The 26,376-nt window shown below is 37.2% G+C and overlaps 5 protein-coding genes across 5 annotated transcripts; 4 read left to right on the top strand and 1 right to left on the bottom strand.

Moving 5' to 3' along the window:
• Positions 1-20: 20 nt before the first annotated feature.
• On the top strand, positions 21-3,845 carry LOC134751245 (DNA-directed RNA polymerase I subunit RPA49-like). Its single transcript, XM_063686630.1, has 2 exons — positions 21-737; positions 3,771-3,845. The coding sequence occupies exons 1-2, from the start codon at positions 21-23 to the stop codon at positions 3,843-3,845; spliced, it is 792 nt and encodes a 263-aa protein (XP_063542700.1).
• On the bottom strand, positions 3,674-7,331 carry LOC134751173 (kinesin-like protein KIF21A). The gene is made up of 3 exons (XM_063686548.1): positions 7,145-7,331; positions 5,610-6,552; positions 3,674-3,801 (listed from the first exon to the last, which is right to left on the bottom strand). The coding sequence occupies exons 1-2, from the start codon at positions 7,245-7,247 to the stop codon at positions 5,612-5,614; spliced, it is 1,044 nt and encodes a 347-aa protein (XP_063542618.1). The 5' UTR covers positions 7,248-7,331; the 3' UTR covers positions 3,674-3,801; positions 5,610-5,611.
• A 152-nt stretch (positions 7,332-7,483) lies between these two features.
• Positions 7,484-26,053, top strand: LOC134751179 (transmembrane protein 234 homolog). The gene is made up of 4 exons (XM_063686553.1): positions 7,484-7,618; positions 15,385-15,527; positions 15,928-16,087; positions 24,696-26,053. Exons 1-4 carry the CDS (start codon positions 7,603-7,605, stop codon positions 24,761-24,763), a joined length of 387 nt encoding a protein of 128 aa, XP_063542623.1. The 5' UTR covers positions 7,484-7,602; the 3' UTR covers positions 24,764-26,053.
• On the top strand, positions 7,625-9,191 carry LOC134751180 (three-prime repair exonuclease 1-like). The gene has a single exon (XM_063686554.1). The coding sequence runs from the start codon at positions 7,661-7,663 to the stop codon at positions 8,489-8,491; it is 831 nt and encodes a 276-aa protein (XP_063542624.1). The 5' UTR covers positions 7,625-7,660; the 3' UTR covers positions 8,492-9,191.
• On the top strand, positions 12,669-13,567 carry LOC134750863 (uncharacterized). The gene has a single exon (XM_063686099.1). It carries the CDS (start codon positions 12,729-12,731, stop codon positions 13,443-13,445), a length of 717 nt encoding a protein of 238 aa, XP_063542169.1. The 5' UTR covers positions 12,669-12,728; the 3' UTR covers positions 13,446-13,567.
• Positions 26,054-26,376: the final 323 nt, after the last annotated feature.

Below are 26,376 nucleotides of genomic sequence, written 5' to 3'. Positions count from 1 at the left end.
GCTGGTGGGTCGCTTAAACAATGACGGAATTAACAATAGATTCGGTTTCTACAAAGGGGCCGATCTATCCAATGTTAATAAACTTTCAAAACGGTTACCCGAACGAAGACTTCGAAAGTAAATGCTCAATCATACAAGAGAATGGTACTAAAACGATAGCTACTGAACTTGATGAGCTTGTTTACTATGGTAAAGAGGAAAACGAAGATTTGGGTAAGACCCTGATACTAGCAAGAGACAGGAAAACCGGTAAAGTACGCCTTATAGAGGTGGGCTGCGCTGAGCTCATACCATATCGTAAAGTCGACTTGAATGCATCGCAACAGGAAACCAGCAGGTTAGAGCTGAGTAGGAAGTTCGGATCTAAAAAACAAAAGAAGCAAATGGAACAGCGGGAGAAATTAAAAGTGAATGTACAAACTGTTACAGAACAGATGGAAAATGTAACTGCGAATATTACTGTTGACCAACTAGACCTATCTAAGTATAATAAGAACGATTCTGAAGATTTCTACGTACCACCTATAGACAGAGACGCTACTAAAGTTGAAGATGTATATCCTGTAGAGAAAATTATGTCTGAAGAAGAATATGAGAATATTTATACAGAATTAAAGCAAGAAAAGTATGAAGAAAATTACCATCCGTATATAAAGGCATTAGTTAAAGGGCGGACGTTGTCTCACGAGTTAACGGTGCTGGCACTTTACACTAGTGAGCTGCTGAAATTTATACAGGTCGGTTGCATGGAAATAAAAAAGAAAAACTTTAGAATATGCAATTTTTCAAACACATTAAATAATGTTGCATTGAAAAACTTTACGGAATTTACTAATGCTTCAAATAAGGTGAGAACTAGACCGACACACATGAAAGATAAGCTCACATGTCACATAATGGTATTTGTGTTGATATTACATAATTTTAAGGTTGAACTTGAGCCTTTATGCGCAGCGGTGAAGATGTCGCCTAGGACTCAGCCTTGCATCAATAAGATCCGTCTTATCGGAGCATACATGGTACATACCGAAGGGGGTAAGATGGTGCAATTGAAATTGCCCTTAGCTCCAAAAACTTCTTTCATAAGAAGGAAAAGTACAAAGTTTTAATTATTTGATAAACTAATCCACATTTTTATACCCCAACGCAAAAAGAGGGGTGATACATGTTTGATGCCAATGTGTCTGTGGCATCATAGCTCTCATATGGATGGACCGATTTTGACGCGGTTTTTTTACGTGAAAGCACAGAATAAATAATACTACTAGTACAGAGTTTCACTTCCTAACAAAACGCGTCTATTACGACAGATATGACTGCTAGGTGGCGCAAGCGCGAGCAGGCGTCCGTTCCGTAGCGGTGCGCGGCAACTATGGCTAGACACCAAAATTGGTGTGGGCCGCATGTACTGTAGATGTAGATGTAGTGTAGGGACGCCCGGCCGGAAGCAGGCGGGCTGTCGATCACATGTCGTGTTCATTCAGCCCAATTCCCTGTAGTTGGAGCTGCAGGTTACTGTCCCGGCAGCATTCCCACACCATTCTCCTCAAATCTTCTTGTTTTCCTGCAGAACAGAAGGACATCTTTCAGTTCAATATCCTTTAGTTCGTTTTCTTCTAGTATGTCTCTACCAAATGTATTATAACGCGGTGCTGCGTACATAGTACATTCTGCTAGTAAGTGCAAGCTAGTTTCCTCCCTACCACAGTGTGGACAGGAGGCGTCTGCACTGATTCTCATTATCTTAAGGTGTCTATTGAGAGTATTATGACCTGTAATAATACCTGTTAACAGTCTCAAACTGCTCTTACCTAGTTTCAAGAGATACCTGGTTCTCCTGTGGTCTATCCCTTTAATCATCATCTTCGACTGTCTGCATCCAGTTTCTTCTACCCATTCTCTCTGTGCTTCCATCTCTTTTACCTTCTCGATGACTCCCTTTGTGACATCCGCTGACATAGGCAGAGCCGGTTCCGGACCTATATATTCCGTCTCCGCCCCTATTCAGATCTGTCATATTATTGTTATAGCTTTGTTATCTTTTACAAAAGTTTATTAATTTTATTATTTATAATTATAGGATTAAACGAACTTACCTGAAGTGAAGTTCTATCCTGATTATATGTAGTGCTTAGTCCGAGGTAGTTATTACATGTAGTATTCCGATTCCAGCGTCTAACGTCGCGATTTCAGAGCCTAAAAAAAAAATAACCCTACCTGGCAACACTATGGTCACCGTACTTCATTAAGTTCAGAGCTAATTAAGAGGGTAAGAGATTAAGACCTTAATCTTGGGAGGGAAGGGAACTTCCTACCTCGGACTAAGCACTACATATAATCAGGATAGAACTTCACTTCAGGTAAGTTCGTTTAATCCTGTAATTATATTTGTGCTTAGTCCGAGGTAGTTATTACATGTAGATGTTCAGAGAAAATTAATAAACATTATTTATTTACTTTTTTGTTTTAATGGAAAAAAGAGACTTACTATCTCAAGTATCTTACATTTTATACCTTAGGTATACTTACTGTATTCTTAACAGTTATAATGAGATCAAATTAGAACAACCATACAGATTAAATCTATATAAATAAAATTAATCAGTGAGTAACAGTCTTATATTACTTTTATAAGCTCCTTAACTAATTTCTTAACAGTTAATCAACAATAACTATTTGTTTGTACTGTCTTAGTACAAGTTTCAACTAAAAAAATTTAATAAAACGTAACTCAGGACTTGACCCTTACAATAAAAACTATACTAAACACAAAACATTTTAATCTCCGAGCACTGCTCGGGCAAATCGAACTTGGTCATTAACCATATTAGTTAGTGGTCTATTATAATGTCGGGCAAATGTGTGCGACCTTGATGACCAACCTACAGCCTTCATTATGCTGTCTATAGTAAGACCTTCTCTGTGCGCTCTAGAAGAAGACGCATGTCTAGTGGAATGAGCTGAAAATCTAGATATATCCACCCCACTATCATTCATAATTTGCTTCAGCCATCTACTAATGGTCTGAGTGGAGGCTTCCCTGATAGGACTTTTAAAAGTAAGAAAAAGGTTCTTTAGAGAACTATTTTCTTGTCGTATACTCTGAGTAATTTCTAAATATTTAGTTAAAGTTTTAGCGGGACATATCTCAGGTTTGTTAGTTAAATATGGTATGCTAAGTACTGTTGGAGAACGTCTGGGCCCAGAGGTCTTCAAAAGGTTTGTAATTTGTATTGTGAAACCATCTGTAGAGGTCTTAATATTATTAATTTTAATATAAAAAAGAGTCTGTACTCTTTGGCCTGTTGCCAAAATCAGTAGCATTGCTAGTTTCTTTGTAAGTAATTCTAGTTGCAAAGATTCTAAGGGATATAGATTTCCTAAGAATGTTAATACTGTGTCCGGATTCCAAGTATCGTTATACTTGGGTTTCATAGGGCGCAACTTATAAAACCCTTTGAATAGGCGCTTAATTCTCTCATCCGTGCCTATGTGACTGCCAATTATAAGGGATAACGCTGAGCGATAGCAATTGAGTGATTGATAAGACAGGCCATTCTCAAAGCAATTTGTTAAGTATGATATTATGATAGGCACTGATGCACTGAATGTATCTATACTATTACGTTTACTATAAAGCCACCACTGGCGTAAACAACTATTATATTGTTTAATGGAGTTCTTAGATAATGAAGCAATCATAATGTCAATTGAACGTTCTGCAATTAATCTTCTTTTAAACGCTTCCCTGATAATTTGCACGCCGCCAGGATAAGTTGAGTCTGGAGTGGGTGGGCAGTTCTGAAAGGAGACACGAGGAGATCTTCAGATGGTCCGAATGTTAGCATATCTGATATTACCATAGATTTTAAAAGTGGATACCAAACTTGAGATGGCCATAGAGGAAATACTAAAATGCCTGTGGCCTTTTCTGATTTAATTTTATGAAGAACCTTTAGTAGAATACCAAAAGGTGGGAAAGCGTAGAAAAAGGTAGAGTTCCATTTGACTGTGAAAGCGTCAATGTTCCAGGCGAAAGGATCCCTGTGCCATGATATATATTTGTCACATTTGTGATTAATTCGTGACGCAAACAGGTCTAATTCGGGGAAGCCGAATCTATTAACAATCATATTAAAAATATCCTGCGCAAGTTCCCACTCAGTATCTACATTAAAATTGCGAGACTGAAAATCAGCCTCAATGTTTTCTTTTGATTTAATGTAAGATGCGAAGATCCATAGATTTCTCGCTTCACACCACCTCCATATCTGTCTAGTAATGTTATTTAATAACGGGTATTGCACCCCACCCATACGGTTAATATATGCTATGGCCGTTGTGTTGTCTATCCTGAGAAGTACTTCACAGTCGTTATATTTGTCTGTGAAGCATCTTAGAGCAAAGAAAGCTGCTAAAAGTTCTAAATAGTTAATGTGTTGATTGCGCTCCCACTCAGACCAATTGCCTTGTGTACTTTGGCCATTACAAAATGCACCCCATCCCATAAGTGAAGCATCTGAGAATATTTCTAAGGAGAAGTTATATCGTTTAATGTTATTACTCTTTACTAAAATGTTCTCTTTCCACCACATTAAGTCTGTTTTGATTGGTTTATTGATGTTCATAATTCCTTCAAAATTATCATTATGGCATTCTAGAGCTAAGAACTTTTCCCTTTCTAAGTTTTTTGTGTATACAAAACCATAAGGAATTGCTATGCAGACTGATACTAAGTTTCCTAATAATTTTGCAAATTCTCGAATACTGCATGATTTAATTTTAAGGAAGTCTTTAATTAAAGAGTATAAATTATTACGTTTCTTTACTGTAGGGCTTAAAGTCATGGTTTTTGAATTAATAGTAAAGCCTAAATACTCTTTCACTTGGGATGGTGTTATAGAGCTCTTTTCATCATTAATTATGAAACCTAAACATTGTAATAAATTACATGTTGTTTGGGTGTTATTTAGACATTCCTTGTAAGTACTCCCAAGACAAATAATGTCATCAAGGTAGATAATAATCCTAAAACCCTGTTCTCTCAGTGTTTCAATAGCCGGTTTTAAAAGTTTAGTAAAAACTAGAGGAGCTGTAGACAAACCAAATGGCATACAGTTAAATTCATATAATTTCTTATTGAATGTAAATCTTAAATATTTCTTATGTGATTCATTTATAGGCACCAAATAATATGCATGTTTTAAGTCAATAGTGCACATGTAATCATCTGCTGTAACTAGTTTACATAATGTCCTAATGTCTTCCAGCTTGAAATGTTTTGTTATAATAAATCTGTTTAAACACTTTAAATTGAGAATAAATCTGTGAGACCCATCTTTTTTAGGGATAGTAAAGATACTAGACAGAAATTGCCCTTTACTTGGTTGACATTGGGTAATAGCCCCCATTACAATAAGTTTATGTATTTCCATTGTAATAATCTGTCGCTCAGAGGCATTAAATGTATTAATAAGAGGTACATTATGTTGACATGGTTCACTATCAAAAGGAATGGAATATCCATTTATCCATTTTAGGATTGTTTCATCATCTGTCAAAAACGCCCAACAATTATAAAAATGTTTAAGACGGGCAGCAAAATTTACCTTTATGGGTACTTCGCACGACCTCCTCGATGATGGGATGTTGTTGGTCGGCGGGTTGACCTCGCTTGTTGTGGTAGATGTTGATGGCTGCGGTGTGGCTTGTAGGTTGGGGCCTGGTTGCTTTGATATGGTCTTGGTTTGTAATTCGTGTTGTTTGCTCTTGTCGTGTAGTGACTTGGGGCGGTTTGGCGCCTGGGATTCTGATAGTTTTTTGGTGTGTTCTTGGGTTTAAGAATGCTGATTGTGCGTTTCATTGCAGAGGATGTCTTTACCGATTCCTCTAGTTTAGAGTATAAAAACTCAGATCGCTTGTTTGCACTTAAGTTCTGTGTCAATGACTTATCCATAAATGGTGCAATCAACTTTCTGCGAATTTGGGTGTAATTGAAATGCAGGTTACTGAGTAGTCTTATGCTGTCACTCAGGGACTTTATTGCCTGTAATTTATCAAAATCTTTCTTGGTTAGATTATTAATTGTTTGAGTAACTAAAGCAATTGCTCTACCCAGGTCTTGCTGTCTATCTTTCAGTAAGTTGTCTCTATTAGTCATGGAGTTGTTGAGGAACCCTGCAAATTCTGTATTTAGTTTTGGAGCATCTAACAGTTTGATGTTTCTCGGGATCTTAGTCTTTGATAAGGATTCAAGCATCTCTTTATTAATTCCATCTGTTAGTATAGTATCGATTATCTTTACAATCTCCGGTTTTATTTCAGCACCATAGTTAGCATCATCATCCTGTCCCCCTTCTCCGAGAGCAGCCAGGATGTCTTGGGGCAGGTCTTCCTCTATCTCGATATCACCTTCCTCTTCCTCCTGTTCTTGATGGTGTTCTTGGTTTTCTTCTGGTTTGTCAGTATGAGCATTATCTTCTTCTTCCAACTTATTATAATTTTCATCCACACTATTTTGCTCCAAAATTGATAATGTTTCTGGATCCGCAGCTGAAATTTTTTCCATGATGTGTTAGATTTCAATCACATGCTTATGGTAAGTAATTTAGGTTTATACCTAAGTCCACACTATGATACCCAAATTTCAGAGCAAACTTGTCTAGTGAACCGAGCAAGAACCAATAACCATGGTATTTTCTCTAAAATCCACATAATATCTCAACGAGATCCTCCCCTTGATCCAACGGAATCTGGGGGTATGATTAGATGTTATCATCTAAGTTAATTTCACCCAACGGGGACATCAGGACTTCGAAACTCGAAAGATCCCGGTATGAAGGTCATGTAAACGATTGACATCTTCTAAAGTATCTATAATATCTCAACGAGATCTTCCCCTTTTCCACCGGAAAATGAGGGTAAAGTAAAACCAGAAAACTAGAACCAGATAAATTCTCTCAACGAGAGAAACGGGTTTCGAAACTCGAGCAACCCGTTTTAGGTTATGGATAATTTTACATCCATATTCATAGTATCTCAACGAGATTTTACTATGTCTAGGCAAAAACTATTCAAAATAACCTGCTATGTGTGGAAAAAACTGGTAATGCAAATCAAAATTCATTGTTTGATGAAAACTTACCTGTCATGGCTTCTTTGTATCTTTGTATTTTCCTTTCCATCTTACGTATCTTCCGTAACTTTCGTGCATCACCATCCTCACCTTCACTAAATCTTTTAAGCATCTTTTTTCTCACAAAGTATGTAATTCTTTACATATAACAATGTATAAAACTATTTATTTTCACGGGACGCGAACGTTAGTTTTTCGCGCTAAAACAGGAATGAAGTACGGTGACCATAGTGTTGCCAGGTAGGGTTATTTTTTTTTAGGCTCTGAAATCGCGACGTTAGACGCTGGAATCGGGATACTACATGTAATAACTACCTCGGACTAAGCACAAATATAATGTCGCTTAGCTAATTATTATCGTGAAGTACTACAGGATGAGGATAAGTGAATGTTCTCTTAGCAGCCGCAAAGTGAATCTAACCGTCTACCGTTGTCACCGTTATCAGTGATTGCATGACTCACTGGATATGTTGGACACAATAGGTAAGACTAAGACACTACACTGCTTTACTTACCGTTCCAACTATGGCTCCGATAGCCACCTACGTGTTCTTTGATCTCGAAACAACCGGTCTCCCCAGTGAGGAATTTAACAAAACAAAAATAACCGAATTGTGTATGGTGGCAGTGAAACGTGAACATGTACTTGACACCCCGCCCGGTCACGTGCCCAGGGTACTCCACAAGCTTACGCGATGCTTCAACCCGGGCAAGAGGATCTCAGAGCGCAGCTCCGACCTCACCGGGCTCGATAACTTCCTTCTAGAACACGAGAGCTACTTTGACATCACAATTTTCGACATGATCAACAATTTCCTAAAAACTTTGACCAAGCCTGTGTGTCTTGTTACTCACAACGGCCGTAATTTCGACTTTCCTATACTAAAACGACAGTTGGACATGCTAAATGTGAAATTTTCTGATGATATTTTATGTGCTGATTCACTAGACGCCTTTAGTGATATTTTGGAAGAGAAAAAAGCCGAGATTACAGTTTTGGACGCTGAAAAGGATGAAGTTGATTTGGCCGCTGATAATTGCTTGTCTATGCAGTCTGTGAATGAAACAACGCCAAGACAAAAGCTGATACTGAAACGGCCACATAACGCTGGTAAAGCGAAGCAGAGACTCCCATTTAGCGAGAAGAGACTTAAAGACAGTTACAAACTATCGGGCATTTACGAGAGAGTGGTAGGCCGCACGGCTGTTGAGGCTCACAGAGCAGAGACTGATTGCATGCTGTCATTGGAGATTGCTGCAGTACTCTCCAAGGAGTTCGCCTCATGGGTTGACACTCATCATCGTCAGTTTTCTGAAGTGTCCCCAATGACCCCTGGAATAAAGATTGGTTCCTAAATGATAAGCTTTTGTGGTGTGCAAATTGCAACATTTGAAGGTATTGCAGATGTGTGCATAGTAGGTCCAGTGCTTCAGGGTCCAATGATGTAATTTTAATAAATTTGTTAGTGCCCATAGTTTTCATGATAATGTTTAAGATTTTTTGTCAACATATAATTTTTTTAATAATTTTATTTGATAACTGAAAGATTTTATCAGGACATGATTGTAAACTATGCTTGTCACACATTTTTAAATGTTTATGTATAAGACTGACATACACAAGTGAAATTATGACTATTCACGCTCAACTCTGCCTACACCTACCATACTTTCTATGCATTCATTTTATGTTAACCTGTAAAAATATTTGGTAAGGTGTATTCGGGTAATTCCAAGTACTTCAGAATGTAGGGATTCCGAAAATCATTAAAAATGCCATTAAATTAGAGTCCATTTTAATTATTGTTGTACAATATGAAGTATTCGGAATTACTAAATGTATTCTTAGCATTACATACTTACTTATTCTAGGCCAGGGCATATACTCTTTTGTATTAGTGTTTTTCATGACAGTTTTCTCAAATGTTTCGTTTGAAATGATATTATTAGATTTATTTTGAATATTTTTATTGTTTTAATGTATTTCATTGCTAAAGATTGCTCATATAAAGTCATGTCTTAAACACAGATTTTTGTATTTAATTTTATATTTACTTTAGTTTTATTGGTAAGCATTTACTTAAGTATGTATTTTACTTGTAAATTGATTTTTATTCAATATTGTTCAGATAAAGCAGAAACATTAAATGTGATTTTTGTCAGTCTCAAAATTGTTTCATTTTATAGCGTCACTACCCCTCAGCTCAGTACTTAGCGTTAGACTAGCAACCCGCCCCGGCTTCGCATGGGTGCAATGCTGATAAACCTTCCTCTTGAACCACTCTATTTAAAAAAAACTCATCAAAATCCGTTGCGTAGTTTTAAAGATCTGAGCATACATAGGGACAGACAGACAGCAGGAAGCGACTTTGTTTTATACTAGGTAGTGAATCATACTCATTTAAAAAAAAGAGCCTGTAGGCTTGGCACAGGAGCGCCGCGACAGTATTTCGCCCTCGAGACTACCCATACCCATCCCTCTTATTAATTAATACAGTTTGAACAAGACGGCTAGATAGTCTATCTCGCGGACAAGAACTGTCGCAGCACTCTTGTGCAAAAATCTGTAAAGATCACCAGTTTCTAGAGTTTCAAAGAGCCACAAATATTAGGCACAGACATAATTTATTGGTAACAAATTTTTACAGGTCACAACTAACAACTATTTAACATATGTATTATTAATAATTGATACGTCTAAATGGTAATTTTAGGGGATAGAGGAACCGCAAAATTGTACCCCGAAAAAGCACCATGCGAATCGCGAAATTCGCGACGTTGCGACTCGCGAAATTCGCGACGTTGCGACTCGCGAAAGTCGCGAATCGCGGTTTGCATATAAAAGCATTTAGCTAGAACTAATAATAGATTGTAACAAGATCAATAAAACTTGTTACTAAAACTAGAATCTTAGAAATCAATTTTATTTAATCGAAAATCGATTGAGAAATACGATCTTGTCGAATAGTATCCGGACATCAAAAGTATTTCTACCCAAGATATAAGGCGACCTTCGCTTTCGCTCCGTCAAAAAATGATGCTGAATGTTTATTTATTGTTGAATTACATTCCTTACTTTTAAATACATTTTTATTTGTGCTTAGGCGGCTATCACACCTCGGTTTCCGGGTGCGGCGCCCCAGGAAGATAATTTTTCCCTGTGTCAAAAATAGTTAACAATGTAACCGTGGTCGATAACCGTTAATAAATTCTGGCATTGGCTTTGTTGCCGGTCCCATATTGGGATACCCTCCTACAATTTAGGAGGGAATTAAATCTTCTCGGGTCCGTGGTGTAGGGTTGGAGCCGGCGTAGTTTTTATCGCGTATATATATATATCTTTACTTGAAAAATAATTATAGTGTATAACTAGCCTTATGAACCGATTTTGCATGTACAACCAGCCTTAATGTTTGTAGTCTATGATTGTTCATTATTTTAGTATGTGGGTATTTTTGCACTTTGTAATTTTTCCTCAGTCACCCGTTGACCACGAACGCTGTAAAGAGTTCGAAACGTCGGGATGTATTATAAATTCAATATACGCGATATAATCCGTTTTCATAGTTTTATTTCATGAGTAACTATCGCGGTAACCGAAGACAATATTAAATTCTGGCATGTTAATCATGTGATGTGTACGTGCGGCGAATTTGAACACAAGGAAATAAGTGGCTTTCCATCACAGAAGGGTCCTTATGCTTTATGTGCAATAAGATCCTTTCCATCTGAGATTCCAACAGAAATTCAGACCATGCTAATCATACTATTATTTGATGTCAACTGCTTCATTGCCGCTTTGTTGTTTATTGTCGTAATAATTAATTGTTATAGTTATCTTAGTAACTTTACTGTAGTTGGTAGCTGTGCGCAACTACGCTCCCTACAGGTGTCCACGGAAGACCAGCGTCAGCGTACTACTTCTGTAGGACCTGGTATTATGCTGAGTGTTCACCTTTTTCAGTGTAATTATATACAGTGTACAAGTTAGTTATAAGTCTTATTTTTCTCTTTTTTTCTCTGTATATATTGTATAACTGTGTACTTATACTGAAATAAATGATATTCTGTTCTATTCTATTCTATAAATTCTGATAAAAAGGTCCTTATTGCACATATATTTACCTCATGTCATTGTATGTCCAAAGTTTCATTACAATCCAAGCGGTAGTTTTAAAATGAGACCGAAACTCCATTTGTATGGGAAGGTGAAATTCGGCCGAGCTTGCCATACTTATACCTGACTGTAACTTCTCATATGCATATCTACCAGGTACTCGAGACCATTCTAATGAGCCTAAACTCGATGTCTTTGTGTTTTTCCATCGAGGAGTTCCGTCGAGGAGTTGCTACCTTCCGGCTTATTGCATTGTCGTCGGAATTTAAGAAGTAGGTACCTACTCCAAATTTCAGCTGAATTGGATATCAGGAATTAGTTAATAATGAAGTTAGTGAAGTCTCGGCGCCGAGTATAATTTTATTCCGTTCGGCGTTGAGACCCTTGGTTCGTGGGGCCCTGGCGCTCTGAGTCTTTCCAAAGACCTGTCAAAGAGACGCCACAGGAAACCGAAGAGTTGATGGCAGCTTCCTCGCTCAGCGTATTAGTTTAACAATCCAGAGAGGAAATGCTGCCAGCGTCTCCGGTACTATGCCGCGGGGGCCTTTTTTAGATTTAATATAGTTTTTATTTTATTTTAGATTAATTTAGTCTTATTTTAGTTTAGTTTTTAATTATAGTTTTATTATTGTTAAAAATACTATTGTAAAGGTTCATCAATAAATAAAATCTCATTAAGTTATAAGATTTAAGAAGAAAACAGGGCAAGCTTAAATAAGTGTAAGATGTGTCCCAAAACCCATCAATTCTGCGTATAGTACGGTATATTACAGCTTTTACCTTGGAGGCTTTGACTCACGTCCCTTTCTCCTTTCTCTACCATCAAGCTTCGCACCGCGCTGCGACGGTTTTCGATCGCGCGAGATACACAGGAAACACTACCCGTCCCTTTCTAATTAATACAATTAGACAAAGACCGGTTAATACATTTCGGACGCCAGATACTGTCAAGTGCTCGCGGGCTACAGATAACCAATTTACATATTTATGCATTTATTTACAGCGAGTGCGGTTATGTGTACTCGATATCAGGAATTCTGACAGGAACTTTATTAGGGTTCCGTATCTTAAAAAGAAAAACGGAGTCTTTATACGATCACTTTTGTGTCTGTGCTGTCTATCCATTTATCACAGACAATTTGTTCTGAAACTACTGGACGGATTGAGTTAAATGGTACAGAAAGGTACAACCCAAAGATTTATTAAAAGGTTCAAGAAGAAAATAGTTCTAAATATAAATTAAACGAAAACCTACAAGTAGGTTGAGCATAAGTCGATCTTATGAAAAAAAGAACTAAAAACAATTGCAATTGCACGATGTACGGAATCCTTCGGGCGCCAGCCCAACTCGCTGTTGACCGGTTTTTGGGTATAAATATCGTACGCCAGTAACTCGCGGACCAGTCCGCGACCGCATCCGACAGTCACTCTACATACACGCTGCTGTTCATACGCCTGCCTTTCACCAATTTCACCATGGACCCAATAGCAACATACGTCTTTCTCGACCTCGGAGCGATCGGCCTTCCCGAGGATAAATGTACTCCTCAAATAATTTCTTTAAGTTTACTAGCTGTCAGCAGTAAAGATCTCCGTAACATTCAAGAGGATACAAGACAGGCTAAGATCTCGGAGCCCCCTGTCATACGCCGAAAATACTGCCATAATAAAAACGGCACAATTGATCTAGAGGCTGAGCTTCGTGAATTCATGAACAACCTAGAGAAGCCTGTGTGTCTGATCACCTACTGCGGGTTCTACTACGATTTTCCGATATTAAAAAAATGTCTTAGTTGTACGGGTACACAGTTTTTTGAAGAAATGGCGTGTGCGGACGCGATGGCCGGCTTCTATGACATTCTATGGCCGAAAGGTGAGAAAACTTCAAGAGCTGCAAGGCTGGAGGGGGAATTTCCGTGGCCGAAGATGTGTGGGCTAGGCAGCTTCAAGCTGGAAGCCGTCTATCACAGAGTGTTACAAGACACGGAGTACTACGCTTCTGGCGGAGACGAATACAAGGATGAGGTGGCATTCCGTAATATGGCAGTGATTCGAATAGCCGTGAAATTAGCTGAAGAATTTATACCCTGGTTGGAGAAGAATTGTTATAAATTTAGTGAGGTGCCCTTGAAGCCTAGGGAAAAATTTGTGTTTAAGCCTAGGCCTATGGAAATTAAGAGAGAAATACAATAAGTTTGCATATAACACAATGGACGACTTCAAAATAACTTGATTATTAATTTGTTGAACTGTGAACGATCAAGTGGATTGAAGTGACTGACTGTTGTGTAATAAAATTAAACGTTGTTTGAGAAGTTTTGGTTTTTTTTAAATATTTAATATGTTTGACATTAACCAGATACCTAAGTTACGTGGCATCGTGACATTTTGAGGGGATTCCCTGACCATTGTAGACCATATATAGTAAAGTCGCACCACTCGCACAAAAGAAAGATTAAATAACTAAGGTCAGCACAATGTATATTATTTGTGTGTAGATTTAAATATTTCAATACTGTATATCTTGCCTTTGAAAATTTAATTATCTATTTATAAGATGGCGCTGCAATCATATTTCTGTGTGTTCTATGTACTTAGTTCCAGATTTAATATTAAATAAAACAAACTAATTTTCATGTTTATGAAGTTTAAAACTGGTAGGCCTTGTAGCTCTTTGCGACAAAAATCCCTGTAAATTGGCTTGTTTAGATGTTTTATCAATATTGCAAATTTGTATTATCTTTGCGAATTTATCTTATAACCATAAAAAAATAAGCAGTGCGAAAGATACGGTCTATATCATAGACTTGAAGCTTGACAACTGAAATGACAATTGGAGCCAATATAATTTGACCTAACAGGCTTTGCGATAGATTTTAAGCATATTAAAAGCAATACAGCGTTTTTAAAAGCTATCGCAGTTTTTACACAGCTCAGCTGTGTTGGTACAGACAATAAACTAGTGCCTATAATATATATTTGCTAAAACAGGCGGTAAATAAACTATCTATATTGTCTGTAATGGTAAAGTCACCTACAATAATATGTTACTCTTCGAAGGCCGCAAAAATATGTGACACGTTTTTATGGCTCTACAAATAAGATCGTGTCAGATATTTTTCAGATAGATATTGTCAGTGATAGAGAAGACTAACATATTATTACAGGCTGGCTGTTAAACCGCTATTTTGATGGAGGCAATATTTAAGGACATCATTGCCTACAGCAGCCAAAAATGAAATGAGTTTCGAATAATACATTAAATTGGTTTTTCGTGGGACGACATAATTTTATTGTTCTCACGCGATATTTAGTAACGTCATTTCCTATAGATAGTGAGCTATGTGAAATAGTGGTTGCCTGCCGGCGGTGAGCGCGGTTAAGCTGATAAGCATTTATTAAATTTCATTATTCATTTTTTTTTGTCGGACTACTACTAAAGGATCTGCCTGTTACTTCGCCCGCGTAGATGTGTCTCCTTGATGTCATTTTTTACAAGCTTTTATTGATGTTGATGTATGTATGTAGGTACATATATTCGGGTCAAACCATGCAAGCTAAATATTCGATTGAGCTGAAACTTTACATACCTATATATGTAAATCGGATGACAACACAATCTTATGATGGCATGGAGCAGATCTGATGATGGAGACAGGAAGTGGCCATGGGGACTCTGAGATAAAACAACGCAAACTAATTGTGTTTGGGGTTAGAATTGTCTCGATGAGTATTATATCGTATAGTACAGCGATTAAAGCTTGTAACAAAATCGTTATTTTTTTTTTTTTTAAACTTATTGATGACTTATTGAGGCAACTGTTTTTTGCATGCCTGTTGGTCAAATATAGAGACACCACTTATTGCAAGATTACCATCACTGTATGTACTACCTATATTTGCAAATAAAACATTTTGAATTTGAAGTATAAGGCCTGTTCTTAATATTTACGGTTATGTTATGCTCTGAGATTACCCTCATTCCAGCCAATTGCGTCGCCACCGCCAGCTGATGGGCTAGCTTAGGAAAAGATGATTTCGTATGCTCGGCATTTCTTTCTCACGCGTTTTGCGTTGCTTGTATGTTACTACTATTACTTCATCAGTCGGATAACAAGTACAATCGATACAGGTTTACTGGTGCTAACGGGGCTGCTGTGGGGGTGCACCAACCCCTTCATCAAGCGCGGCACGAAGGGTCTGCGCGACGTGCGAGAGAGCACTTGGCCCGCACAGGCCTGGGCTGAAGTCTGCTTTCTGCTCGGGAACTGGAGAGTATGCTATATTTACTTGTCTATGAATAAATATACAGATTGCTGGATAAATTGCGTACGAAATCTGCGGACAGATTAGCGTGACTTTCGCAAGCACATTGACTAATGGTTCAATTCGAACAATGCTTATAAGAGGTATATACTTATACTCATGTATAAGATGTCAGTTTTTGATTGCATAATCGATCTTGTTTTAATGGCCAACCTATGCTGCGTATAGGTACAAGTTGATGGTTGTTATTAAATATAGCTTTTTTGTGTGTTTCGTCCAGTGAAATTAAGGTCTGACGCTCAGATCTATTTTAACTTTGGAACCCTGCTAGCTTACTTGTTTTTCAACTGACACATCTCACAGAGAACCTGCAAATATAGCAGAATTTTTTAATTAGCATTTTTTCCAGTATGTGTTGCCGTGGCTTGTGAACCAACTGGGCTCGCTAGCGTACTTATTCGCCGTGCGTCGTGCTCCGCTCTCACTGGCGGTGCCGGCCGCCAACGGACTAGCGTTCGCCGCCACCGCCGCCACCGGAGCCGCGGCCGGCGACCGGCCGCTAGACAGAAGTAGGTATACCTACCTCCTAGCTAGAGACTTGTGTGATGTCTCCCATACCTGGGACCAGTTAGGCTAAACTGGGATAGTAGATACTTTTGACGCATTGTTTTATCCGCTATTGTTGATGCTGACTGTATTACTAGATGTAGTACCTAATAGCGTAATTTAGTTAATAATCCATCGTCATCTTTTTAACATAACGTAGTTTTTACAGTAGCGCCAACCAACTTTCAAACCCCCTTTGGGTTAACTAAACGGTTGATAAATACCACTACCTCACTGGCTCAGTGACCCAAAAAGCGATCTTGGCCTCTGACACAAGAGAACGCCACTGCCCTATTCTGCGATGTTAATTTTTTATGTGCATTATAAATATTAAATGTTATATAAATAAAACAGCTACATTGCAACTTAATAATTTATTGTGCAATAAGCAAGTTGTTTATGGCCAAAATTAAAAAATAACTCAATAATTATTGTGCAAGGAGAACGATAAGGTCAAAATAAAATAACGAGTATTAACATGAGTCAACAACCTTATATGGGCGGAGAAGGGCATTAATAACGAGTTCATAATTTAAATATGTCCCGTGTTATGCAATGCTTTCATCACATATGAATCATCGGCTGAGATGGGAATACGTAGGGTGCTAATATTTTTTAAATTACAAGTCCCAACACAAGGAAGCAATAAATTCTGAATAGCTCTAGACATGTGAACGTTTTCTGTAAACCAACAAAAACTTGAATCTTGAATTATGGCCCTAGTTTCGAGAAGCCAGATACAATACTTTTAGATTACAAAAACTACGCAAAAACAATACCAACACCCTCCAATAAATATAAAAGGTCGTCACTGTACACAACCGTAATCTAATATAGAACCTCAGCACATGATCTAAGGTTTACGACGCTACACGCAACGGCATCTACTTTGGCCTGTTTAAAATTTCAGAGAAACATGTGCAGGACATCTTGGTGGCCACACCGGACACCACCGCTGACCGTAGCTATGCGAACAAAGAGCTTCCCTGTTCGAGAGAGCGAGACAGAGCAATACCAGCCGATGATGCCAGTTGTTGGAAGGAGATAGAAGAGAGTGTGCTGTCGAAGACGGGGCAGAGGTCTGCGGGGCGAGGGACAAAATATCTCCCTGGACGCGCGGGCGCAATTGCACCGAAGATACCCTTATTCCGTTGTAAATAAAGTTGATTCTAGTCTAAGTAGAGATAAGTTAAAATTGTAAGGTAATATGATAACATGGGGATGAAGAGATGGAGAGTTAGGGACACTCAGATTTTAGACTCGGAGGAAGAAGGCGGTCGATTAAATTAGCTCTCTAAAACCTTAGAGCTTTGTATAAAAGTAAAGCCCTAAATGTTAACTAACTGTTAACTGTTCTTGAATTGTATAGAGTTAAATTCAAATTAAAGCCAGTGGTTCCAGTTTTGGCGATATAATCCAGTTAAGTAATCTATCTAGAACGTTATGCCAAGAGATTCGTCCAAATAGTCTCCAAGTTGTATTTTCAACAATTAACCATCTATTTGCCATGAGGAAGTTCAAGCCTTGCTCAATAAACCAAGTTCATAGTTGGGACGAATCTATATAATTATTGAGTAACTTGATTAATTAGTGAATTGCCCCTGTATGACCTAGGTCACCTAACAAACACCCTATGACGAGACAACTGATGTTGACCCATTAAATATGATGAGTTCGACTCTCATTATTGGCACCAAATAATGTATGGTATAAATGGATTTATATAGACTCAAGGATTCGAATTCCTGTACATAATGGATGTGAATTAATTGCCAATAGAAATTATTGATACGGTGTTATTCTTGTTATATGAATTGTACCTAACGTATAATTATGTTAAACAGTTAACCTTAATATTAACCTGTTCATATTGTCTTAGAAGTTTTAATTGCGATTAAATTGTTTTATTATTGGACCAACTGTACCGCATAAGCACTGATGTATCTAGATTTTGCAAATTAGATTATTAAGGGTCGAACCTTGGTTTTCCCTGGTTTTCCTGGTTCGACGGATAGGTAAATTACAGATGATGTTTTATTCCAGGATGGTATGTGCGTTAGTTGTTATTGTATAAAGACCATCGAATACTGATTATGTTTCAAACAATAGAAGGCATAGTTCGCATTTTATATCTGTATTTGCGCAGTGTAAAGATTTCATATTCATTCTAATAATTTACTTTTACTTAACTAATGCCATATACTTAGATTTTCTTAGGAACGCCATACCAAACAAATTTGCGATAATAAACAATCCAATATTACAAATCGCTATGCGCATTTTCCTTATATCGACACCCCAAAGTAGCTCAGATCTCTTTTACATGTAAGCAATTACATATAAATTCTCTCATTCAAATACTTAGTAACAGTAGTATATCTCAGAGGGTACAGGCAATCAGCCACAAGACCATCACACGTGGTGACGTGGCGCAGGATCTAGATTTTGTGTCTAAATTAAATAACACAAAAGAGACACAGCTAGAAAAAGAATCTTTACTTTAAAAATTAACACAACGTAGGAAACTTTGAATTTTATTAAATTAATATGACGATCACTATATATATTTACATACCTGAGTAGGATCTGAGAGGGGTGCTAGGCTAGGATACCTAGAGTGCTAGCGGGCTTCAGTTAAAATCATTGTTAGTCTGAGTTGTCATAAGGTTTAACAATCAAGGAAATTCCAAGACAGTATGCCTATCTCCATTTCATTGAGTTTTGTTTTGTTGTGTTTTGTGTACAGTGATTTAAAGCGGAGAGTGAGATATTTAGATTGTGCCTTAATATCGCCGACAAGTAATACCTATCTTATATAAAATAAGTAATATTCGAACTACAGTAGTAGAGGACTTTACCATAGAATGACAATTCGGTTATTATGAAATTTACGAGATTACATAAATCATGTAGTAGTTTAGCAAAGTTAATTAGGTTTTAAGTTAAATAACGATAGACAGATAGATCGGTTAAAAATCATAGGTATATACACACACCTCTCATTACACATATCTCCCTATAATCGAAGGTATAAAAGTAATTAATTATTCCAATTGATGTTGTATTTCACATGAAATGCGTTTATATATATTTGCTAATGAGTATAAATAATAATTTTTGAGGACAAATCAAATTTTATTGCCCACTTGATAGCCCATGGTAGTAACCTTACAGGGGACTTTGGGAAGTAAAAGTAATAATAATAATAAAGCTGTCATTAGCGAGGTTGAACAGACAATATTAGGAAATTTACATTTGATAGTATGTGCCTGGCTTTAATAAACGACTAGATTTGATCCCAGGTAGAAAAGCTCTGATGTATACTGGTAGTTTTGACACGGCTAAAGGAAATACACGACGACGCCTTTCGGCCTGACTGTGAACGGCCTCTAGTCGTCTTTTGGGTTTTCATTATAATTTACAGATACCTAATTCTTATCACTCATTTTGATTAAGGGTTTATTGCTATTAAATTACGGGGAATAAGCGTTACTACTGTAACCACAGGCATAGGGACTCGATTAATTGCCAGTATAGACCAAGGTTATACGGCTTGCGGGGGACCACCTGTTTCCACCTTACCTGAAGCGCTGAGGGTCAGCCTGGCCATAAAAAAAAAGAAAAAAAAAACGAAATGGTACCGTTTAACATCAAATACAAACACAACCCAACATCATATTATAGTACATCTGTGTACTTGCTGACCCTCCATGATATATAGCTATATAGCCACACACACTATTACTACTGGACTCAGACCCCTTCGTGGGTGGTGCAAACGGGATCAATTCTAGAAGTTTTGGCGTTGCGGATGACTTAGACTCGGTCTAGTCAATCAAATCTATTGCCATTTACGCTTAGAAGCGACTGTTCTTGCGCCTCTCCTCTGTTGGACGCAACAGAGCTAGAGAATTAAACACTCTCGTATTAGACGAACGATCTTTATAGCGGTTCATGCTTGACTTCGTGAGGAAATGGCTCTGTAACGTGTGACCAGGCCATTGTCTGTTCGAACTATTATTTCATTGGGGAGAAAATTCGAGTGTCTTATTCAATTTCATAGACATATTATTAACTTTATAGACATTTTCTATTATAACACTATCTAAAGACCCTAAAGATATATAATAACAAAAGGGCTTTGATATCATGACAGCAACTTAATAAACAAGTAAAATATATGTCACAAAATAAAGGAACAATATTTTGCTATACCACAATTAACTTATATATCTTATCAATTGCAATCTTGCTATAATTGGGATAACATGTACGCGAAGTAATTTGTTTTAAATACAGTTTTATGAGACGAGATCTCTTGACGAAAAAACAGGCGTTGTGGTGAGCAAGAGTAAACTTAATGGGTAAATAATTAATATCAGCAGTGAACGGACATTAAAATATAACTTAAAAAACAAATTGTAATATGTGTGGACTTAGTGTGGAAAAGTCTCTGGCCAGAGCAATGCGTGATTGTGGAAAGGGAAGGATGAATGTAACTTAGAATCTTGTAAGGTGATGAGTGAATACAGATTGTCTGGTGGTGAATGCGTCAAGAGGTCTTGCTGTTATAAACTGTAACTTACGGGCTAGGTAATTTCTTTTAATTAATTTATTACTATATAAACGCGTTAGTGTTGAACATACAACTGTAATTAAATTCCATTACCACGTAGGAACGACGTTCGAAGATACGTGAGGACCTACGTAGACATGTAACGGTCTAGGTTGAAGAATACCTAACAATTCAATGATAAAAGTGAATTATTTATCATTTAAAAATATTAAAAGTATATCATAAACGACCTCCGTGGTCAATAGCCCAGGTGGCAACACAAAAAAAGGTAGGCGCTGGCGATAAAGTTTATTTGTTTATGGCCCACTACAAGTCCCATAAGGCCTTTGTTGAAGAGATACAATGCGCACTTAAGCACGAGTGGCTTAGGGTTTGTTTTGTTAATATTAAGAGAGTTATCTGAAGGGAGAGTTATATAGGAGGTTACTAAGATCCTAAAATGACCTAAATGGTTTGTGTAGAGGACCAAAAGGGAATGATGTAGTTTTGGTCATCTACCCAGAGAGGGGTGTGAGATGGGAATACGTAGGGTGCTAATATTTTTTAAATTACAAGTCCCAACACAAGGAAGCAATAAATTCTGAATAGCTCTAGACATGTGAACGTTTTCTGTAAACCAACAAAAACTTGAATCTTGAATTATGGCCCTAGTTTCGAGAAGCCAGATACAATACTTTTAGATTACAAAAACTACGCAAAAACAATACCAACACCCTCCAATAAATATAAAAGGTCGTCACTGTACACAACCGTAATCTAATATAGAACCTCAGCACATGATCTAAGGTTTACGACGCTACACGCAACGGCATCTACTTTGGCCTGTTTAAAATTTCAGAGAAACATGTGCAGGACATCTTGGTGGCCACACCGGACACCACCGCTGACCGTAGCTATGCGAACAAAGAGCTTCCCTGTTCGAGAGAGCGAGACAGAGCAATACCAGCCGATGATGCCAGTTGTTGGAAGGAGATAGAAGAGAGTGTGCTGTCGAAGACGGGGCAGAGGTCTGCGGGGCGAGGGACAAAATATCTCCCTGGACGCGCGGGCGCAATTGCACCGAAGATACCCTTATTCCGTTGTAAATAAAGTTGATTCTAGTCTAAGTAGAGATAAGTTAAAATTGTAAGGTAATATGATAACATGGGGATGAAGAGATGGAGAGTTAGGGACACTCAGATTTTAGACTCGGAGGAAGAAGGCGGTCGATTAAATTAGCTCTCTAAAACCTTAGAGCTTTGTATAAAAGTAAAGCCCTAAATGTTAACTAACTGTTAACTGTTCTTGAATTGTATAGAGTTAAATTCAAATTAAAGCCAGTGGTTCCAGTTTTGGCGATATAATCCAGTTAAGTAATCTATCTAGAACGTTATGCCAAGAGATTCGTCCAAATAGTCTCCAAGTTGTATTTTCAACAATTAACCATCTATTTGCCATGAGGAAGTTCAAGCCTTGCTCAATAAACCAAGTTCATAGTTGGGACGAATCTATATAATTATTGAGTAACTTGATTAATTAGTGAATTGCCCCTGTATGACCTAGGTCACCTAACAAACACCCTATGACGAGACAACTGATGTTGACCCATTAAATATGATGAGTTCGACTCTCATTATTGGCACCAAATAATGTATGGTATAAATGGATTTATATAGACTCAAGGATTCGAATTCCTGTACATAATGGATGTGAATTAATTGCCAATAGAAATTATTGATACGGTGTTATTCTTGTTATATGAATTGTACCTAACGTATAATTATGTTAAACAGTTAACCTTAATATTAACCTGTTCATATTGTCTTAGAAGTTTTAATTGCGATTAAATTGTTTTATTATTGGACCAACTGTACCGCATAAGCACTGATGTATCTAGATTTTGCAAATTAGATTATTAAGGGTCGAACCTTGGTTTTCCCTGGTTTTCCTGGTTCGACGGATAGGTAAATTACAGATGATGTTTTATTCCAGGATGGTATGTGCGTTAGTTGTTATTGTATAAAGACCATCGAATACTGATTATGTTTCAAACAATAGAAGGCATAGTTCGCATTTTATATCTGTATTTGCGCAGTGTAAAGATTTCATATTCATTCTAATAATTTACTTTTACTTAACTAATGCCATATACTTAGATTTTCTTAGGAACGCCATACCAAACAAATTTGCGATAATAAACAATCCAATATTACAAATCGCTATGCGCATTTTCCTTATATCGACACCCCAAAGTAGCTCAGATCTCTTTTACATGTAAGCAATTACATATAAATTCTCTCATTCAAATACTTAGTAACAGTAGTATATCTCAGAGGGTACAGGCAATCAGCCACAAGACCATCACACGGCTCATCGCACTATAAAGTAAAAGCTGAACAAAAACAGCTAGAGTTAAACCAAGCTAAGTTGGCAGCCTTTGTTAAAATGAAAAAGTACCTACTTTGCAATCGCAACCTTAAATTCCCACTACTGCTCCACTGTTACATCTGGCTAGGGTTACCAGATGTCAGGAATTTTCCTGACTTGTTAGGAATTTTCGCCTTTTGTCAGGAATGCGGACGGAACACGAAAATGTCAGGATTTTTTTGAATTAATAGACTTTTTTATAAGTACCTTTTTATTTGCTAAAGTAATCCAAAACAATTAACAAATCTTCATTCAAACAATATAATAGGAAGTAGGTATCCTCTGCCTCTGTAATTAAAAAGAATGTTGGTAAATCACGGATGTACGGATGCGAGGTTTGGACTTTAAAGGAAGACTTCAGGAAACGTATAGAAGCATTCGAGATGTGGGCTTACAGGCACATGATGTCCATTTCTTGGACTCAGAGAATTACCAACGAGTAGGTTCCTCGGCGTGCAGGACAGAAACGCAAAGTTTTGCAGACGATCGAACAATGCAAAATTGCTTATCTACGGCATGTTCTCAGACATGAAAGATATAAACTCTTGCAGTTGATCACGATGGGAAAGGTCGCTAGAAAAAGGAAAGATGGCGGTCGAAGGAAATCGTGGTTGCGTAACATCCGAGAATGAACCGGGATTAAAAGGGTGGCCGATTCGCCTCGCCAAGGACAAACAAAAATATCCGGAGCTAACTGCAAACCTTCATCAGTTGGAGAGGCACCTGGAAGAAGACGTTGGCAGCGATTTTGATAGCCCTGACAGTGCGAGTGTTCTTTAAACGTCATAATTTCATAGAAGTTTGACGTTTCAAATAACCCTTGCACAGTCAGGGCTATTACAATCACTGCCAACAATCAATCAACCGCTGCCAACCCTGTTGCACTGTTATCAATCGCTGCCAACTCTACCAATAACTCGCCTCGCCACCCGACTACATGAGTACATGATACCATAGAGTAACTTATACTAGAGCGTTACTGTCATAGTAAATTTTGTAACCCCAGTAAATTCACTGCCATCTGTCGACACACTTTAAAACTAAAAATAAATATTTATACGATAAAATGTATTTAAATATGGATAAATGATTTTTTTATTTGCATTAATTATTTTTATATGATTTTGACCCATGTTCTTTCACTGGTATGCGTTAAAATTATAAATAACAAACGAAACAGTCAACGCCCTCTATACGAGTGTAGGCCAAAACTAGTGGCGCCATCTGATCGAGAATAAAATTTTCGTGATTTTCGAGGCACGTTTTTTCGGAGTTATATCTATCTTTGATGATACCCGTATTATTTGAAACATCATTGATTCAAAACAGGATGTCCTAATTAGTTAAATTATGAGTTTGTTTTTTCCTCTACCTAAAGGCCGTCTGGAAGGGATCGCTCTTTAGCGATAAGGCCGCCCGTTGTTTACCTCTATGTATTATGTGTTTCTTTTTCCTTGTGTTTTGAAGTTGTGCAATAAAGAGGAATTGTATTGTTTTATATTGGATCTTTCGTCGAATGCTCCAAATTCGTATTCAGCTCTGTTATGTCTTTGAATATAGAATGAAGGTTTGTTTATGTTCGGTTCCAGGTACGATTCTGGGGATAGCGCTGATCGTGGCGGGCACGGCGCTGTGTTGCTGGGACCAGGTGGACTAGCCTCGGTTCAACCGAGTCGGTTTTAACATGCTTTGTCACGTGATAAATATGTGATAAGACATCGAACTTTTTATATTATGTATGTAAGATGTGAACAATTTATTTCTAAATTTATCTACGTAGTTTATAACGGGGTTGTTAATATATAGTACATTGTGCAACGAGGGGGGTAAGCGAGTTTTTGTATACGAGGTCTATAATTCCCGACAGCCGCAGGCTGGAGGGTATTAAAGATTCGAGTTTACAATGTTCTTACCCCCGCAGTTACACACAATGTTTTTAATCACACTTGCGGAAAAAAAACTAAATTTTAAGCGAAATAATTATTAAATACGGTGACATTTCAAACATTCGTCCGTATTGTCATTTCTTCGCAGGTTAGGCATCGAAGGCACAGAGTTCTTCGTCATTCAGCCACGATTGAAAATTGTGTAAAAATATTTTAACGGCTATTAAATTAATCAAATTAAATATTGTTGGTAGTTTTGAGCACCTTCACCGCTCCGATATACTTGATGGCGACTGTAGTAACTCAATCGCTTACGTTTCATTTGACAATACAGTTAGTTACTACAAAACAAATCGTCATTACCACTACAAGTTCATAGCCACAGTGAGCCGTATTAGTACCATAATAATTTTGATTTTTGTTTAATTATTTTTTAGTAATTAGTGAGTTTTGGTTGTCTTTGTTGTGGTTGACTATCTACTTCAGTGTCAAATTGCGGCTACTACATTTTGTACTTCCTTACGCGTTTGAATATTCCTTTGTCTGTGGAAGAGATAAAAACAACATCATTGTTTCCATATAGTTTATTATTTCTCATTTAATTTCTACATCTATTTATTGCGTCTAAATGTTTCAATAAATATTGCACATCCGTATGTATCTTATTTAATTAGTTAATTACAAATAAATAGGCACTGGAAATAATATATTTCGCAAAATATAAAAAAATATACTTAAACACTAACGACAAGTTGTTTTGGGAGATGTAAAATTTGTTTCAAATTTAATTTATAATGTTATAATAAGAGTACACAAGTCCCGAACGCAACTATGTATGTAATTAAGTAATACACCGAAATACAAATATACTTCTTTGGAGTTTTCTTTATTATACATACATTTTTTTTACATACAATTGTGAACTCACAACTTAAATGCTTAATTATTTACAGATCATTAAATTCTAAATTACCAATACATGTTATCCAATAAAACCATTTTGAGTTAGCTAAACTTATTGACATGATTTTAAATCAAAGTCTTAATAAGAATGACTGTTTGATAATGTTTACTCGCTGGTCTGTGTCAGTACTGTCAGTGTTAAAGCTGTCCAAAATAACAACTGGAATATATACCTATATTACTTTGTTAATTTTCATTTGATTTATGCATAACATTAGAAAACGTAGCAACAAAAATAAGAAGCACTTAGCCGATTGCTACTAATATATTAATAGTGTGATAAGGAGTCGCGGTGTTAGTTGTGCTAGTTTCTCAGGTAAAGATTGGGGTTCACCCATTGGTTGGCTGTAGTTTGCACGCTTAGATACGTTTTGAACGGTGGTATGCGCAGGGGTTTAAAGAAAAGCCCTTATTACATCAA

Source organism: Cydia strobilella, chromosome 21 (genome assembly GCF_947568885.1).
Source record: "Cydia strobilella chromosome 21, ilCydStro3.1, whole genome shotgun sequence".
Taxonomy (NCBI): domain Eukaryota; kingdom Metazoa; phylum Arthropoda; class Insecta; order Lepidoptera; family Tortricidae; genus Cydia; species Cydia strobilella.
Note: the sequence above shows the minus strand (reverse complement) of the source record. Positions and strands in the feature narration are given on the sequence as shown.

Excerpts from the sequence above, each read along its gene's own strand:
- LOC134751180 (XM_063686554.1), top strand. The coding sequence starts at position 7,661 with ATGGCTCCGATAGCCACCTACGTGTTCTTTGATCTCGAAACAACCGGT.
- LOC134751245 (XM_063686630.1), top strand. The coding sequence starts at position 21 with ATGACGGAATTAACAATAGATTCGGTTTCTACAAAGGGGCCGATCTAT. Across the intron at positions 738-3,770 it reads AGCTGCTGAAATTTATACAG|GATAAGTTGAGTCTGGAGTG; the intron begins GTCGGTTGCATG and ends GCACGCCGCCAG.
- LOC134751173 (XM_063686548.1), bottom strand. The coding sequence starts at position 7,247 with ATGCTTAAAAGATTTAGTGAAGGTGAGGATGGTGATGCACGAAAGTTA. Across the intron at positions 6,553-7,144 it reads ATACAAAGAAGCCATGACAG|CTGCGGATCCAGAAACATTA; the intron begins GTAAGTTTTCAT and ends AAAAAATTTCAG.
- LOC134751179 (XM_063686553.1), top strand. Across the intron at positions 15,528-15,927 it reads TTCTGCTCGGGAACTGGAGA|TATGTGTTGCCGTGGCTTGT; the intron begins GTATGCTATATT and ends CATTTTTTCCAG. Across the intron at positions 16,088-24,695 it reads CGACCGGCCGCTAGACAGAA|GTACGATTCTGGGGATAGCG; the intron begins GTAGGTATACCT and ends GTTCGGTTCCAG.
- LOC134750863 (XM_063686099.1), top strand. The coding sequence starts at position 12,729 with ATGGACCCAATAGCAACATACGTCTTTCTCGACCTCGGAGCGATCGGC.